Source organism: Musca domestica, unplaced genomic scaffold, assembly GCF_030504385.1.
Source record: "Musca domestica strain aabys unplaced genomic scaffold, Musca_domestica.polishedcontigs.V.1.1 85, whole genome shotgun sequence".
NCBI lineage: Eukaryota > Metazoa > Arthropoda > Insecta > Diptera > Muscidae > Musca > Musca domestica.
The window spans coordinates 1,775,005-1,789,585 of NW_026712418.1; the positions used below are offsets into that span (position 1 = coordinate 1,775,005).

Here is a 14,581-nt window from a genome sequence, read left to right on the forward strand (position 1 = left end):
GAGTCTGAACAGTCTATTTATAGAAAGACAGTGTTCCATTTTTTTTTTTTGGGAGTCTGAACAGTCTATTTATAGAAAGACAGTGTTCCATAAGGACATGCGATAAGTAAAGAATGGTTTTCCAAGGTAAGAACTTATTTATGAAGACCATATAGTCATTCAAATAAAAGACTGGAGAAGACTAAGAAGTTAAAAGACTCGTTGTCTGAAGAAAACTTCGTTTAAATAGCCCCAACATGTATTCTCCTGAGAATAAAAAGTCTACTCATAGAAAAGCTAAAATGGTATCCTTTTGAATGCAGCAAGACTGTGTTGCACAAATAGTGGGGGTTTTAAGGGCGATAACTAAAGGAATGGTCTAGCTGGATAAAAGAGTATTTTTATAAAAAACAATGGGGAAAAAAGTCCTCTAAAAAGCCCTAATATGTATTCTCATAGGAGATTCAAAAGTCCACTTATAGTAGGCCAAAATGGCATCCTTATGAAGGTCCAGAAGGAAGAAAGACAATGTTCCACAAAACGTTTCCTTTTTAAGGGCGATAAGTAAAGGAATGCTCTTCCGAAAAACAGAACTCATTCTATGCAGGCCAGACTGGCCTTCAAATATAAGACTGACAAGCAGGTCTTCAACATCCTAAAGAGGATAAAAGAGTATTTTTATATAAAGAATGGGGAAAAAGTCCTTTAAAAACCCTCATGGGAAAATCAAAAGTCTACTTATAGAAGGCCAAAATTGCATCCTTATGAAAGTCCGGAAGAAAAAAGACGAGAAAAAGACAATGTTCCACAAATCGTGGGCTTTTTAAAGTATAGGAATGGTTTTCCAAAAAAAAAAAAAAAAACTCATTCTATGCAAGCCAGACTGGGATTGAAATGTAAGACTGGCAAGCTGGTCTTCTACTTCATAAAGAGATAAAAGTGTATTTTTATATAAAAAATGGGGAAAAAGTCCTTTAAAAAGTCCCAAGATGTATTCTCATGGGAGATTCAAAAGTCTACTTATACATGTCTAAAATGTCATCCTTATGAAAGTCCGTAAGGAAGAAAGAAAATATTCCGCAAAACGTGTCCTTTTAAGGGCAAGTAAAGTAAAGGAACGATCTTCCGAAAAAACTATTTTTTTTTGCAGACCAAAGGTTTAAGGTTTAAGATATAATACTGAAAGGTCGGTCATCTACTTCGTAAAAAGGAAAAAGGTCTTTCTATAAAAAAAAAAAAAAAAAAAAAAAAACAGGAAAATGTACTTTAATACCCCAAATATGCTATCTTCTAGGAGCATAAAAAGCCTACTTATAAAAAACGAAAATGATATCCATATGAAAGTCCATAAGGAATAAAGACAATGTTCCACAAAACGTGTCCTTTTTAAGGGCTATATGTAAATAAATGGTCATCCGAAATAAGAACTTATAGAGGTTAAAAGAGAGGTCTCAAAGGGGGATTAAAAATTGTATTATTAGAAGAAAGAAAACACGGAATATTTTACTGGATTCAGAATAGCATTTTTAAAGCGTACCGGAATAGAACCTTAAGACTTATATTTGCCAAAAAGATCTTCTGGTTGAAGTCCGAAATGGTTTTCTGATTGAAGATCGCAAACTTCTTCTTCTTCTGCAACAATTGACAGGCCTTTTCTATGAAGATTCGATGCCTTCCCTTTTACTAAAACAGGGTATATATAAAGACCAGACCAGAATGGGTATTCTATTATCAGACTAAATACGATTTTCCATACCATAAACCCCAATACACAATCTGAAAAGAAGTTCTCACTCAAGATTCCCTTTGACATGTAATAATAAAATCCTGCAAGGTAGTTCCCCATTTTTTTCTGAACACTGTACATAAAATAACTTGTTGCTCAAGCGCAAAGCCTCTCGCTGTGTGCGTGTGTGTGTTTCCTTTGGTTTTGTTAATTTGCAAGTTTTCCTATTTCTTCGTTTGGCTGCGGCATTTCATTGACACGCAGACACCAAATGGAAGAAACATAAACTTCTTCGGTTGGTAAATATATTTATGAAATACGACGTTCAGTTAGAAAATGTTCCAATTGTCAAGTAAATTGGGACACACGAGAAGATACGGCAATGCGTTATTTACGGAGAATTATACAAAAAGAGACAAACGATGCAATAACAACAACATTCATCAACCAAATATGGCTGGCTGCTAAATGCTATGATTTTGTCATGTCTTGCTCAAAAATAATTATGGGCAAATAACTAATACGCAAACAAACAACATTAATTTTTTCATTTTTCATTTTTGATTTTTCTTTGCCAAGATTTGCCTTTAAATATGCTCAACACACGTGCACCCCACCTTTTTTTCCTAGAGTTTGGTGAGGGCAGTTCAATGTAGGATATACCAAATCATGCGAACAAAACTATCATCCGTTTTTACGTCGACGCTTGTAATCAACAACAACACAACGACCTATTTGTATTTTTTTTTTTTTTTTTGGTAGGCCATTATATTCGTCAAGTCCAGGTTGTGATCGATTCACGCGGAACGAACTCTTCACTTTTTTTTAAAAACATTGGAATTGAATACTTGTTATTTTAAAAATTTATCCTTCAGTCGATGTTTTGTTTTATTGGAAATTTACAAAAAAAAAACTGTTTTTAACGAACGATTTCATAAGGCAATCTTTTCGGAGTCTTTACCTTATCCATACCCATTGCGAAGTTTTATTTTAAAGGTAGGTTTAGCTGCAACTAGTTCGAAAAAAAAAAAACATTGTATAAAAAAACCCTCAAGACGAATGTTCTACGAAAACGAATGTATTCGAATAGAGATCTAAAGGTGTTCTAAATTATGTTGTGGGGAAGAAAGAGGTGTTATTACAAAAATTTGGTGTGTTAAATAAAAAAAAGAGTTGTATTGAATTGGTGAAGGTCTACATAAGGTCGGAGAAAAAAAGTAAACGCAGCAAATCACTGAGATTGGTTTTCTTTTCAAAACACAATTACGTATTTAGACAGCTAACTTGGTAGTCAGATGTGTTTACTGGCCGACCCTATGTAGGACTTGGTATTGTTGTATGTGATAATATTTCCCACATTCCTGTATAATGAATGAAATAATTCTGATATCATTTGGGGGAAATAAACAATCTTAAGGGGATCTGAGAAATCGAAAATGGAATGAATGGGTTTTTTTTTTCAATAATTTCTAAATAGTATGTAAAAGAAGTATGATTTTCAATATCGTAGTAAATAGAGGCCAGAACTAATGTTGTGTAAAAATATTACGGGATCACAAAATGTTTTTGGGGATTTTTTTTTTAAATTTATGAACGCAACATTACAATTAAATAAAAGACCCAAACCCCTTTTTAAATGAGACAAAAAATGCTTTTTGGATGCCTGAAGAGCTGTTTTTGAAGAGACCGGATGATGATATTATTGTAAAATTGAATTAAATTGAAATGAAAAATGATCAGAAATTAATTTTGCCTTTGCGAGAATATCATATAAAAATAATGAAGGAAATGAAGTGATATTGATTATTCTTTTATTTTTTTATTTTTACTTTTCATTTTGCCAATTTATGTTCGCGTATATTGTTTGGCTAAAGAAATAAACAAAAACACTCTAAGCTATAGATTAATTTCAAAAACTTTCATGAATACTACTTCAAAAGATGTTCAAGACATTTGCATAACAGGAAGAGAAACTATATATGTGCAGGATGAGATGAAAAAACTGCTACCAATTTCAGATTGCTGTCATTTCTAAGCCACTCGTCTGACAGCTGCTAAAATTATTCCAGTGACAGCACATTATATTTTTTACAAGCGTGGTGAGAATTTTCCAGAAAAAAAGTTATTCGTGATGGAATTCAAGTGTGTGGCTATCGTTAGAACACTCCAGCATTTAAATGTGAATAAATCGTTTGTGTCTCATACCATCGCTCGTTATCGTGATACTGGTAGCGTAGCCCGTCGTCAAGGAAGTGGAAGGAAGAAAACAGCAACATCAGCAGAAATGGTTCGAAAAGTAAAAAAGTGACTTGATCGAAACTCGAGTCGCAGTAGCCGAAAAATGGCTCGTGAGCTGAACATATCGCAATATTCCATTCGGCAAATATTGAAAAATTAGCTCGGGGTAAAGCCATTGAAATTCCAAAAAGTGCAAGAACTCACACCGCAACAGAAAGAAAATAGACTCAAAAGAGTTAAAGAGTTGCTACGCTTGGCCAGAAGTGGTGAACTGCTGAATTTGGTTATCTCCGATGAGAAACATTCCTGGTCCAACCGTTTGTAAACAAACAAAATGATCGTGTTTACTTGCCAAAGAGGTCAGCTGAAAATGTGCACCTTCGGTTGGCCACCAAAACTCAAGCGCCGGCCATGGTGATGGTGTGGGCCGCCATAACAGCCGATGATCGCTTTCCGCTCGTATTAATCGACCGTGGCATCAGAATAAATACCGAATATTATCGCGAAAATATTCTGGAGGGCACGCAGACATTTTGGCCGCAGACCTTGGACATTACAACAGGACTCAACACGCGCCACCCAAGAATGGTTACAAAATGAGGTCCCTCGCTTCATTTCCAACACACAATGGCCACAAATGACTTTGTTGCAGTTTTTATCTCAACCTGTAGATTCCATCATTATCTATAGATTTTGTACAAGCATCTTCTGGCATGTCAAACCATCCTGCTAAATCAGAATGCGGCCCTGAGAACTTTAAAGAGTGCCACATTATGACTCCAGTGGACCGTTTACATGAGAAGACGAAGGTTCTTTCCATACGTCAGCATAATCATATGCTTTCGTTGCAGTGACTGCTTGAGTGTTATCGTGTGAGTAATTCCCCCCGGAATGAATGGTGTAGCCGTCTCAATTCGAAATGGGCGAGCGGGCGTTCGGAATTGATGAAGATGTGATACAGGCCCGCACAATACGCTGCATACTTTTAATTTCCCTGCCACATCTTCGCTACTCACTCCAGAGGATCTTTGGCTATAGTCTATAAGAGTAACTGACTTCCTAAAACCGGACATTGCAGCAGAACCTGAAAATAAATATATCTGCTGACGCAAACAACCTCAACTAATCATTATTTCCAACGGCTGTGTCTTCTATTTTTTCCTATCTGAAATTTCTCTTCCTAGGATGAACGCATTGGACCAAAAGGCCTCCAAGTAATGAGATACCGATTCCAGACAATGATGAATGGAAGCCAAACTACCTCTAATCAGTCTGACGGCAAAGAAGGCGCGGGAGCAACTAAAATGACCTACTCCTACAGGTTGAATGGAAATTGTCGTATTTCTCAGACAAGAGGAAGGATGAAATAACTGAACCGGTGACTATTTATTTGGATAGGTATGTGTTAGGTATAACTTTCTTTCTTTCATTCCTGCTTTCTTTTCACACAGGATGATCATAATGGGCCGAAGGGTCTTCGGTAACTACGCATCCTCTAAAATCCTATGGCTGAGGAGCACTATCGGCCGATTTCTTTTCTTTCTTATACCCTCCACCATAGTATGGAGGGAGGGAATATTAAGTTTGTCATTCCGTTTGTAATACCTCGAAATATACATTTTAGACCCCACAAAGTATATATATTCTTGATCAGCATTAAATTCTATGTCGATTTAGCGTTGTCCGTCCGTCTGTGGAAATCACTCTAGCTTCCGAACGAAATGAAGTAAATTAATAAAATTTTACTCAAATTTATATTATGTCTGCAGGACTTATGGTATTGAAAATGGGCCATGTAAGTCCACGTTTTGGTATAGCCCCCATATAAATACCTCCCGATATTCGGTATTGGTCCACGCCTATGCAGGTCCACGTCGTCGTATAGACCCTACATTCGATATTTCCAGAATTTTAAAAGAATTTTTAACGGATTTTATTGTTTTGGATAATAGCCAAATTCGTTCCAAATGGTGGAGGGTATTCAAAGTTCGGCCAAGCCGAATTTACAGCTTTTTTACTTGTTTTTGTTTGAAAATGAATTTGTATTCCTTTTTTGACGTAAAATAAAATTAAATCCCTTTTCCTATGGCTTCAAAGAAACTAGAAACATTTCAATGAATACTACACACTGCCAAGAAGACACGATCGCCCTGGTAAAAATCATGATTTCATCTTTAATTCGTCGATTTACATTTAGCACCATCGAGCTGGATTGTATTCTATTTTTTTTTTTTGCAAAATGTGTCCCTCAAAAAAGTGATGGCAATTAGAACAGCTAACTTCACAGACGGTAAGCAATGTACTTAGGATATGTTTTTGAGTATAAAAAAATTAATTTAAATAAAATAAATATTCCTAAATCTGTTGCCAGGAAAATGCTAATACTGAATGGCTTGGACTGTAATTAATAACACAATAAAAATGTTAATTAAAATACGAAGATGACATTTCCAAACGAACGGTTCTAAATTCACTCATACGAAGCAAATATTTTTCAAATCGTTGCCCATGATGGATGATTTAAAAATTGATTGGATTTGTGTGTGTGGCATATTCTATTCACCACAGGAATATTCAAACACTGATTGATTTGGATCTTCTCGACACTATAAAAACAAAACATTTCATTACTCAGTCTTAATTACAACAACTAACCCATTGACCCACAAACAAATCAAATTGATACATACAATTTACCAAAAAACCGACACACTGTTCTTCTTCTTTTGGCCATGTCTTGCCTGTCGATCGTGTGACATCCCATAATACAAATATTGGTTCTCTTTTGATTGACGCTCCACCACTGGTACACACATATATTCATATCTTGTTGAAACAATTCGATATACCTGATCATAATATTGATCCTTAAGCGCTGTCAAATGATTTGAGCCCATATCACGAAATTCTTTCAAATGTTTAGCCTGAGATGAGTAACTATTTTGTATCCATTCAACTTGTTGTGTACAGTTTTCACGTATACGATGGACCTGGGCAATATATCACAAATGATAATCAAAAAATAATTGACAATAAAAAGTTATTAATAATCATAAAGTGGTAGGGGGAGGGAGGGGTATTGTTTTTAGAAAGTGAATTAAAATTGTCAAACATAGAAGAGTAAATGGTCAAAATGTGTATTACTTGCTGAGCATAATTTTCCCTTAAACGTTCCAATTGTTGACTCTTATAATTCTCAATACTATCCAACATGGCGTATATTTGACGAGCTCTTGGCGATTTCTTGTTACGTTTTGCACAGCAAGTGAATTTATCAAAAATACCATATCTACGACGAAACAAAAAACAAATCACATTTTTTTCGGTGAAATTAAAACAAAAACGATTCTTGGATTTGACTTACCTATTAAATATCTGCCTAAAGCCTTGAACAATCAGGGTAAGCAGTAAAAAGGCGGTGGCTGCTGCTGTACCAGAAAGTAAACTTCCTATTTTAACGCGATAGAAAATAATGGGATCTATTTGTAATCTGCAAAAAAGAAAAACAAGAAATGTAAACAACAAACAAGTAAAATAGTATCAGCCGGTTTTGCCGACAGATTTATACCCCCCAGCCTTGAGTTATGACTATTCGAACTGCTGACCTATTATGGGGAAGGTTCCGAAGCCGACATGTTTCGCAAGTTATGACAGATATAAAAATTGAAAATTTTGACTCTTTGTGGCTGAGGTAACAGAAGGGGTTGGCAGATATATATTATCTTCACAACAGGTCTTGTTTTAGCAAAAATGTTTGTGCGAAATTTTTTTTTGTTTTTCAAAATTTTGAAACCTATGTGGAGGGGGTACCAGCAGAAATGGTCCGATCTCTAACATCTTTATTACAGATCTTGTGTTGATGGAAATATTGAGATGTACTAAGTCTGAATTGGAACCGGATGTTAATTTCGCGATTTATGGGCTTTGTGGCAATTCAAAATGTTGAACCTTTGTGGGGGAGGTACAAGAAGGAGTGCACCCAATTTCACACCAGACCTTGTGTTAATAAAAATAATGTGATGTGTGTAATTTGAAGAGAGCCGTATTCTTATTTAGGATATTATGAAGGTTTGGGTTATTCAAAATTTTGGTCCTATCTTTACCATCTTTATAACAGATCTTGTGTTGATGCAAATATTGAGATGTGCCAAGTTTGAATGGAATCGGATGTTAATTTCGTGTTTTATGAGCTTCATGAATATTCAAAATTTTGACTCTTTGTGGGGGAGGTACCAGGAGGAGTGGACCGATGTATCCCAATTTTCCACAGACCTTAAGTTAATAAAAATATTGTGATGTGTGTAATTTGAAGAGAACCGTATGCTTAATTAGGATACTATGATCGTTTTGGTTATTCGAAACTTTGACCCTTTGTGTGGGAGGTACCAGAGGGAATGATCCGATCTCTACCATCTTTATAACAGATTATGTGTTGATGGAAATATTGAGATGTGCCAAGTCTGAATGGAATCGGATGTTAATTTTGTGTTTTATGAGCTTCATGAATATTCAAAATTTTTACACTTTGTAGGGGCAGGTACCAGAAGGAGTGGACCGATGTATCGCAATTCCACACCAGACCTTGGGTTAATAAAAATACTGGGATGTGTGTAATTTGAAGGGAACCGTACACTTAGTTAGGATAATATGAAGGTTTTGGTTATTCAAAATTTTGACCCTTTGTGTGGGAGGTATCAGAAGGAATGGTCCTATCTCTACCATCTTTATAACAGATCTTGTGTTGATGGAAATATTGAAATGTGTCAAGTCTGAACTGGATTGGACCGATATATTCCATCTTTACGCCAGTTAATAAATATATTGTGACGTGTGTAATTTGAAGACAATCGGACTCTTACATCACATTTTATAAAAGTTATAATTATTCAAAATGTTGACCCTTTGTGGGGGAGGTACTTGATGGAGTGAACCGATAATGTCCAGTTTCGCACCTGACCTAGAACATTAGGATTTGCAAATTTAGGGCTAAATCAGATTATCCATTCTCTTTCTGTGCAGTAAAATATTTTCTTTGAAAATGGTGACATTTTGTGTGGGAGGTACCATAAGAAGTGTGCCGATATTGCCCATCTCCGAACTCAATCTAACTCTCGAGAGTTATCGTGCGTACCAGCCAGCCAGACAGACGAACGGACGGACATCGCTAGGTGGACTTCAAATGTCCTGAAACGGATTTGGTCCAAACAGACCTAGGGTCTAAAACCGTTATTTCGATGAGACACGTTTTGGCCGTATCAAATGATATAATTATTGCCTTGACTTCCCATTACTTACCGTATAAAAGCCGATGCATTGCCCATCACATTGTAAGCATAGCAGGTATAAAGGCCACTATCACGCCGTGTAATATTATTTATTAGCAATGAACCGTTCTCAATTAGAGCCACACGTTCCTTGGCATCTTGGCGCTGGAGGCTAACATTCAGTGTTGTCTCTTCATTCGTCAGCGAGTTAAATTCAAATTTGCCCAATTCTTTGTCATTGTGATTGATAATAATTGGCCGTTTATCTGGATCAGCATGATAGCGTAGAATCTTGTTCGTTGGTGTAACCTTTAAAAGAAACAAAGATGCGGAATAGGAACAAATTAGTAAATTTGTATGTGGTGTATATAGTATGCAACTAAGATAATACATTTTTAAGTGAATACATTCATCATTTCGAAAAAAAAACACATATGAGAGCATATGAAAAAAAAAACAAGTGAAACTTCCGCTATAGAAAGTAATCGCACTCTGATGATAAAAGTATGAATGATTGCTGCAGTGGGTCACGTTGACATACACGGGCAGTAGACGTGGATTACTGTGAATTCACATCCAATAGAAGGATCTCTTGACTAAAAAAATGACTACTAGCTAAAAAACGTTATACTGTCAGCCCTCTATATGAATTCGGGAACCTCTCTGAGCAAAAAAAAACAGACTTATTTTATCTATATTTATATAAAAAAAATGTCGTTAGCTGTGAATGGCTATACCGATTTGGATAATTGACTACGCCCACTTCTTTCGATTTATCTAAAACACTTATATTTGCCAAACCACCTGCTGGTATTTATTGTTCGACTGAAATGAAATTAATTTGTTTGGTCCAAGAACGAACCCTATCGAAATTGGTGATAGTAGGTCCAAATTTAAATTTAATTCCCGCATGTATCATATCATCCGATTTTACTTTTTTGTGCGAAAAATGTGTAATATCATCCAGAATCGGATGGATTTTGGCATATAATCAATCCAGATAAAGGCGCAGGAAAATCAGCTCAATCAATAATGCAGCCAAAATCGTTATTAAAGTCACAACGTATACTTCAATTCAGGAATTCCAGTATATACATCAATTCGGGTCCTGTCGCTGTTAGCACGTATGTAAGGCTTGGCGCTTTCTTCCAAGCGAAGAATATGAAAATATTTGTCGTTACGTGACCGGCCACACTTTTTACCACTTGTATTGCAGATATGAAAACGCAGCTGAATGTGCAGCTCGATAAACATTGAATTTCAACTGCAAATCTACTCCAAGAAACATTCGACAGCATGCTCAAGACGTCCGCGCAAGCCACAGTTATCTGTGGCAACAAGACCCTCAAATCTATCGGCTGACAGCACTTGGGTCGCGGATGAAGAGACCTTTTAGACCTATTATAATCCGAAAGATCGGTCGGTGAATACTAGCAATACACGGTGGAAAATTATTCAGATCCCTTTATAGGGGATATACCAGAAAGAGTGGACCGATATATTCCATCTTCACATCAGACCTTGTGTTAATAAAAATATTGTAATGTGTGTAATTTGAAGAGAACCGGGTGCTTATTTCGGATTTTATGATCGATTTTGTTATTCAAAACGTTGATCCCTTGTGGGGGAGGTACCAGAAGAAATGGTCCGATCTCTACCATCGTTATTAAAAATCTAGTATTTACGGAAGTATTGAGATCTACCAAGTCTGAATGGAATCGGAGGTTAATTACGTGTTTTATTAGCTTCATTAATATTCAAAATGTTTACACTTTGTGGGAGAGGTACCAGGAGTGGACCGATATATGCCATCTTCATACCAGACCTTGGGTTAATAAAAATATTGTGATGTGTGCAATTTGAAGACAATCGGACATTTACGTTATACGAGTTATAATTAATCAAAATGTTGACACTTTGTGGGGGCGGTACCTGTTGGAGTGGATCTACATTTTTCATTTTCGCACCTGAATAGCACTGACGCAAATATTAGGATTCACAAAGTTGGAGCAAAATCGGATTATCCTTTGTCTTTATGTGCAGTAAATTATTTTCTTTGAAAATGTTGACATTTTGTGGGGGAGGTAAAAGAAGGTGTGGATCGATATTGCCCATCTCCGAACTCGATCTAAGTTTGGCAATAATATTACGATGTACCAAGTTTGAATCAAATTATCGTGCGCACCAGACAGCCAGACGGACGGACATCGCTAGATCGACCCCAAATGTCCTGAAACTGATTTGGTTCAACGAGACCTAGGGTCTAAAACCGTAATTTAGATGAGGCACGTTTTGGCCGTATCAAATTATATGTTGTAGCCATATGGCTGAGGGTATAATAAATGGAATGACAAACTAATATGCTTTTCGTTTTGTGATGGTTGACAAAAAATACGCCATATAATACGAAAATAAATAAAATCTTCTTTTCGATAAGTGCAGTCTATACCCAACCATTTAATTAAATTCCTTTTTCCTTTTTCATATTTTCCAAACTTACCCAAATAACATCCGGCGACGGACTGCCCGAGAAACTGCAATCCAGCTTGGCCGTCGAATGCAGCTCATGCATTTTCAAATCGGTTGAATTCAACAGCGCCGGTTTGGTGCAATTCAACGTCTTCAATATTTGAATCATATCGCCCGGATAACCGTGCAGACACTTCAGTGAGGATATCAATAAATCTAAGTCTTCAGCCTTTTCCGATGAGGTAAATTCTTCGTCACTCTCGACGACATCAGTGGGGTGATGGTGGTTGTTATCGTCGATGAGATAACTGCTGCTGCTGCTGCTGCCCGTCAGCGTATGGCGATGCAGACGCAGTGTATTGTTCGTCGATGTTAGCCACGAGGCAAGCCAATATAGTTTGCAGTTGCAAATGTAGTCGTTATTTAAAATATTTATAAATCGTAGATTTGGCAGGTATCTTAACGATTCGGGTAAATAGGAGAGGTTGTTGTGACCCACATTGAGTCGTTCCAGATATTGTAGATGGGCGATTTCCGAGGGTAGCTGTTGCAGGGCATTGTGGGCCAGCAGCAGTACCTTGATGTTGGGCGCATTCAGGAATAAAGTCTTTGGAAGTTTCTTCAGATTGGGATTGTACTGCAGCGACAGGTGCGACAAATGTTTCAGCACCGACGGGTCAATGTGCGACACATCGGAACGTGACAGTAGATTGTTTAGCTTTTCAATTGGAGTGTGTTCCAAACGGAATGAAATTAGATTGCGTTGATGCATCAGAATGCCGCTGGGCAATTGGGTGAAACGATTGTTGCTCAGATCCAAATGCTGTAGTCGCTGCAACGGATGGAATAGTATGGAGGAGATTGTTGTTAGATTGTTCGATGAAATGTTGAGAGTAATCAGATTACTCAACGACTCGAATGCCTTGCGATCAATGCTGGTGATGTGGTTCACCGACAAATCCAAATGCAGCAACTTCTGCAGATTGTAGAAGGAATTCTTGTTGATGCTCTGCAAATGATTGCGCTGCAGCAGCAACAGGCGCAGCTCACCGTTCAGGGCGAAGAAGTTGTCGGGAAACGATAGCAATTTGTTGTCGGCCAAATTTAATATTTGCAAGTCTCTCATCGAACGGAACAGTTGGAAGGGCAACACCTGCAAGGCGTTGTGGGCCAAGTGTAGTCTTTGCAGTTTGAACACACCATCGAAGGTGTTTCGCGGCAGGTCAGCAATTAAATTGTGGGTTAAATTCAGAACTTTAAGTTCGCTTAAATTATTGAGGAATGCCCCGTTGAGGGTACGCAAACGATTGTTGTCCAAGCGTAGCTCCCGCAGCAGATTGGTGTGATGCAGCGGCGAGAGGTTACAATGCTGAGAATCGATTTGATTGCCCGAAAGCTTAAGTACTTTTAAACGTCTCGACACCTGTGACCTGATCCAGCCAATGCACTGCACCTGATTGTCGGTCAGATCCAATACCTCCAGATATTCAAAATTCGATTCGAATTTACCAAAGAGATCTTCCATTTGCTGATCGCGTACAGCACTAGATATCCATTGGAGATTCTGAACACTTTCCAGTTGTTGCAACTGCAGGCGGCTGTCATCGTTGGCGCCACTGCCATAGCAGTGCTGCAGGGTGATGTGGGTATATTTGATATACTTTTTCGCTCGCAGCTCTTCGTTAATGTTCGACACCGAGGTGTTTTCGCAGAACAGTTTGAAAACATTCAAATCATCACCATCGGCTGCATTCGACGAACCGACAAACAGTGGACTGATAAAGGCCACATTATTGTCGTCCTGATAGTCGGCCAGAATGTCACGTTCTTGTATCTCATCGTTGGCATCCTTCGACGACGACGATGATGACCGGAAACCAAAGGCATCAAAGGGATTAAAGATATGCGAGAAGAATCGATTAACCTCTTTGATTGGCTTTTGGTGGCTGGGGTGTTGAATGAACGTTGTGGTCGGTTCATGGGCCAATATCGATGAGATACATGATGTCGTTAGAGGATCTAGTGGCTGCGGTTGTTGTTCGTGTTGTTGTTGTACTTCTTGTCGTTTTAACTTGGTAACTGAGTCTTGCTGGACTGCTTCTACTAGAAATGAACGCTGACGTTTCGTTCGGACCACTTTTGGATTTACATCATTGTATGTGTGTAATGCTGATTCATGTTGGTTGTGTGTTTGTTGTTGTTGTTGTTGTTGTTGCAACAATTGTAAATTATTTAAGTCAATAGCGAGGAATAGAACCAATATCAGGGAGATCTGGGATATTGTTTCCATTTTTCTGTTTGTAATTTTAGAAATGTATGTGGCATTCTTTTATCATTCCCGCTAGGCATATTATATCTGAAATGAAATGAGAAGAAGAATGAAGATTAGCCATAGGTTGTCAGATTTGAAACAGGAAAGTACTTTACAAAATAAAAAAAAACAGTAAAGAAAGTCTTAAAGTCCGTCGGGGCCGACTTTATGATACCCTACACCACTTTGCTAATTTAGAAGAGCTGCGCATAACAATTAAAAGTTTTTATGGGAGAATTCAATCATGCACGCTATGATTATAATTATAATTTAAAGTTCAAAGGGCTAAATATGCCGAAGCATTTGTATCTTTTAAATTCGGACTTGTATTGCCCATTTGGTGCGAAATTAATTTGAAATCGGATAAAAATATATATGGGAACTATATCCAAATCTGAACCGATCTCGATAAAATTTGGCAAAGATATTTCTGAGCTGTATTTGATATATTTCCCTGAATATCGTTGTTACGGAGTGCATATTACGTTTGTGGGTAACAAATACAATAAATCGGATGAACAGTATATATGGGAGCTATAGCTATATCTGAACCGATCTTCACCAAATTTGACATACTAGCTTCTAGACTAAATT

The 14,581-nt window shown here is 37.3% G+C and overlaps 1 protein-coding gene and 1 long non-coding RNA gene across 2 annotated transcripts in view; both read right to left on the bottom strand.

Annotated features, from left to right (window-relative positions):
* Nucleotides 1–14,581, bottom strand: part of LOC101895152 (uncharacterized) — a 68,578-nt gene that overhangs the window by 10,207 nt on the left and 43,790 nt on the right. The window contains 5 exon segments of the mRNA XM_059131334.1: nucleotides 6,793–6,933; nucleotides 7,088–7,232; nucleotides 7,308–7,433; nucleotides 9,239–9,516; nucleotides 11,708–14,032. Of these exon segments, the coding sequence (XP_058987317.1) occupies nucleotides 6,793–6,933; nucleotides 7,088–7,232; nucleotides 7,308–7,433; nucleotides 9,239–9,516; nucleotides 11,708–13,966 (2,949 nt within the window). The 5' untranslated portion in view covers nucleotides 13,967–14,032.
* On the bottom strand, nucleotides 669–6,786 carry LOC109613364 (uncharacterized). The gene is made up of 2 exons (XR_002194929.2): nucleotides 6,634–6,786; nucleotides 669–6,549 (listed from the first exon to the last, which is right to left on the bottom strand). It is a non-coding gene; the product is annotated as an uncharacterized LOC109613364 (long non-coding RNA).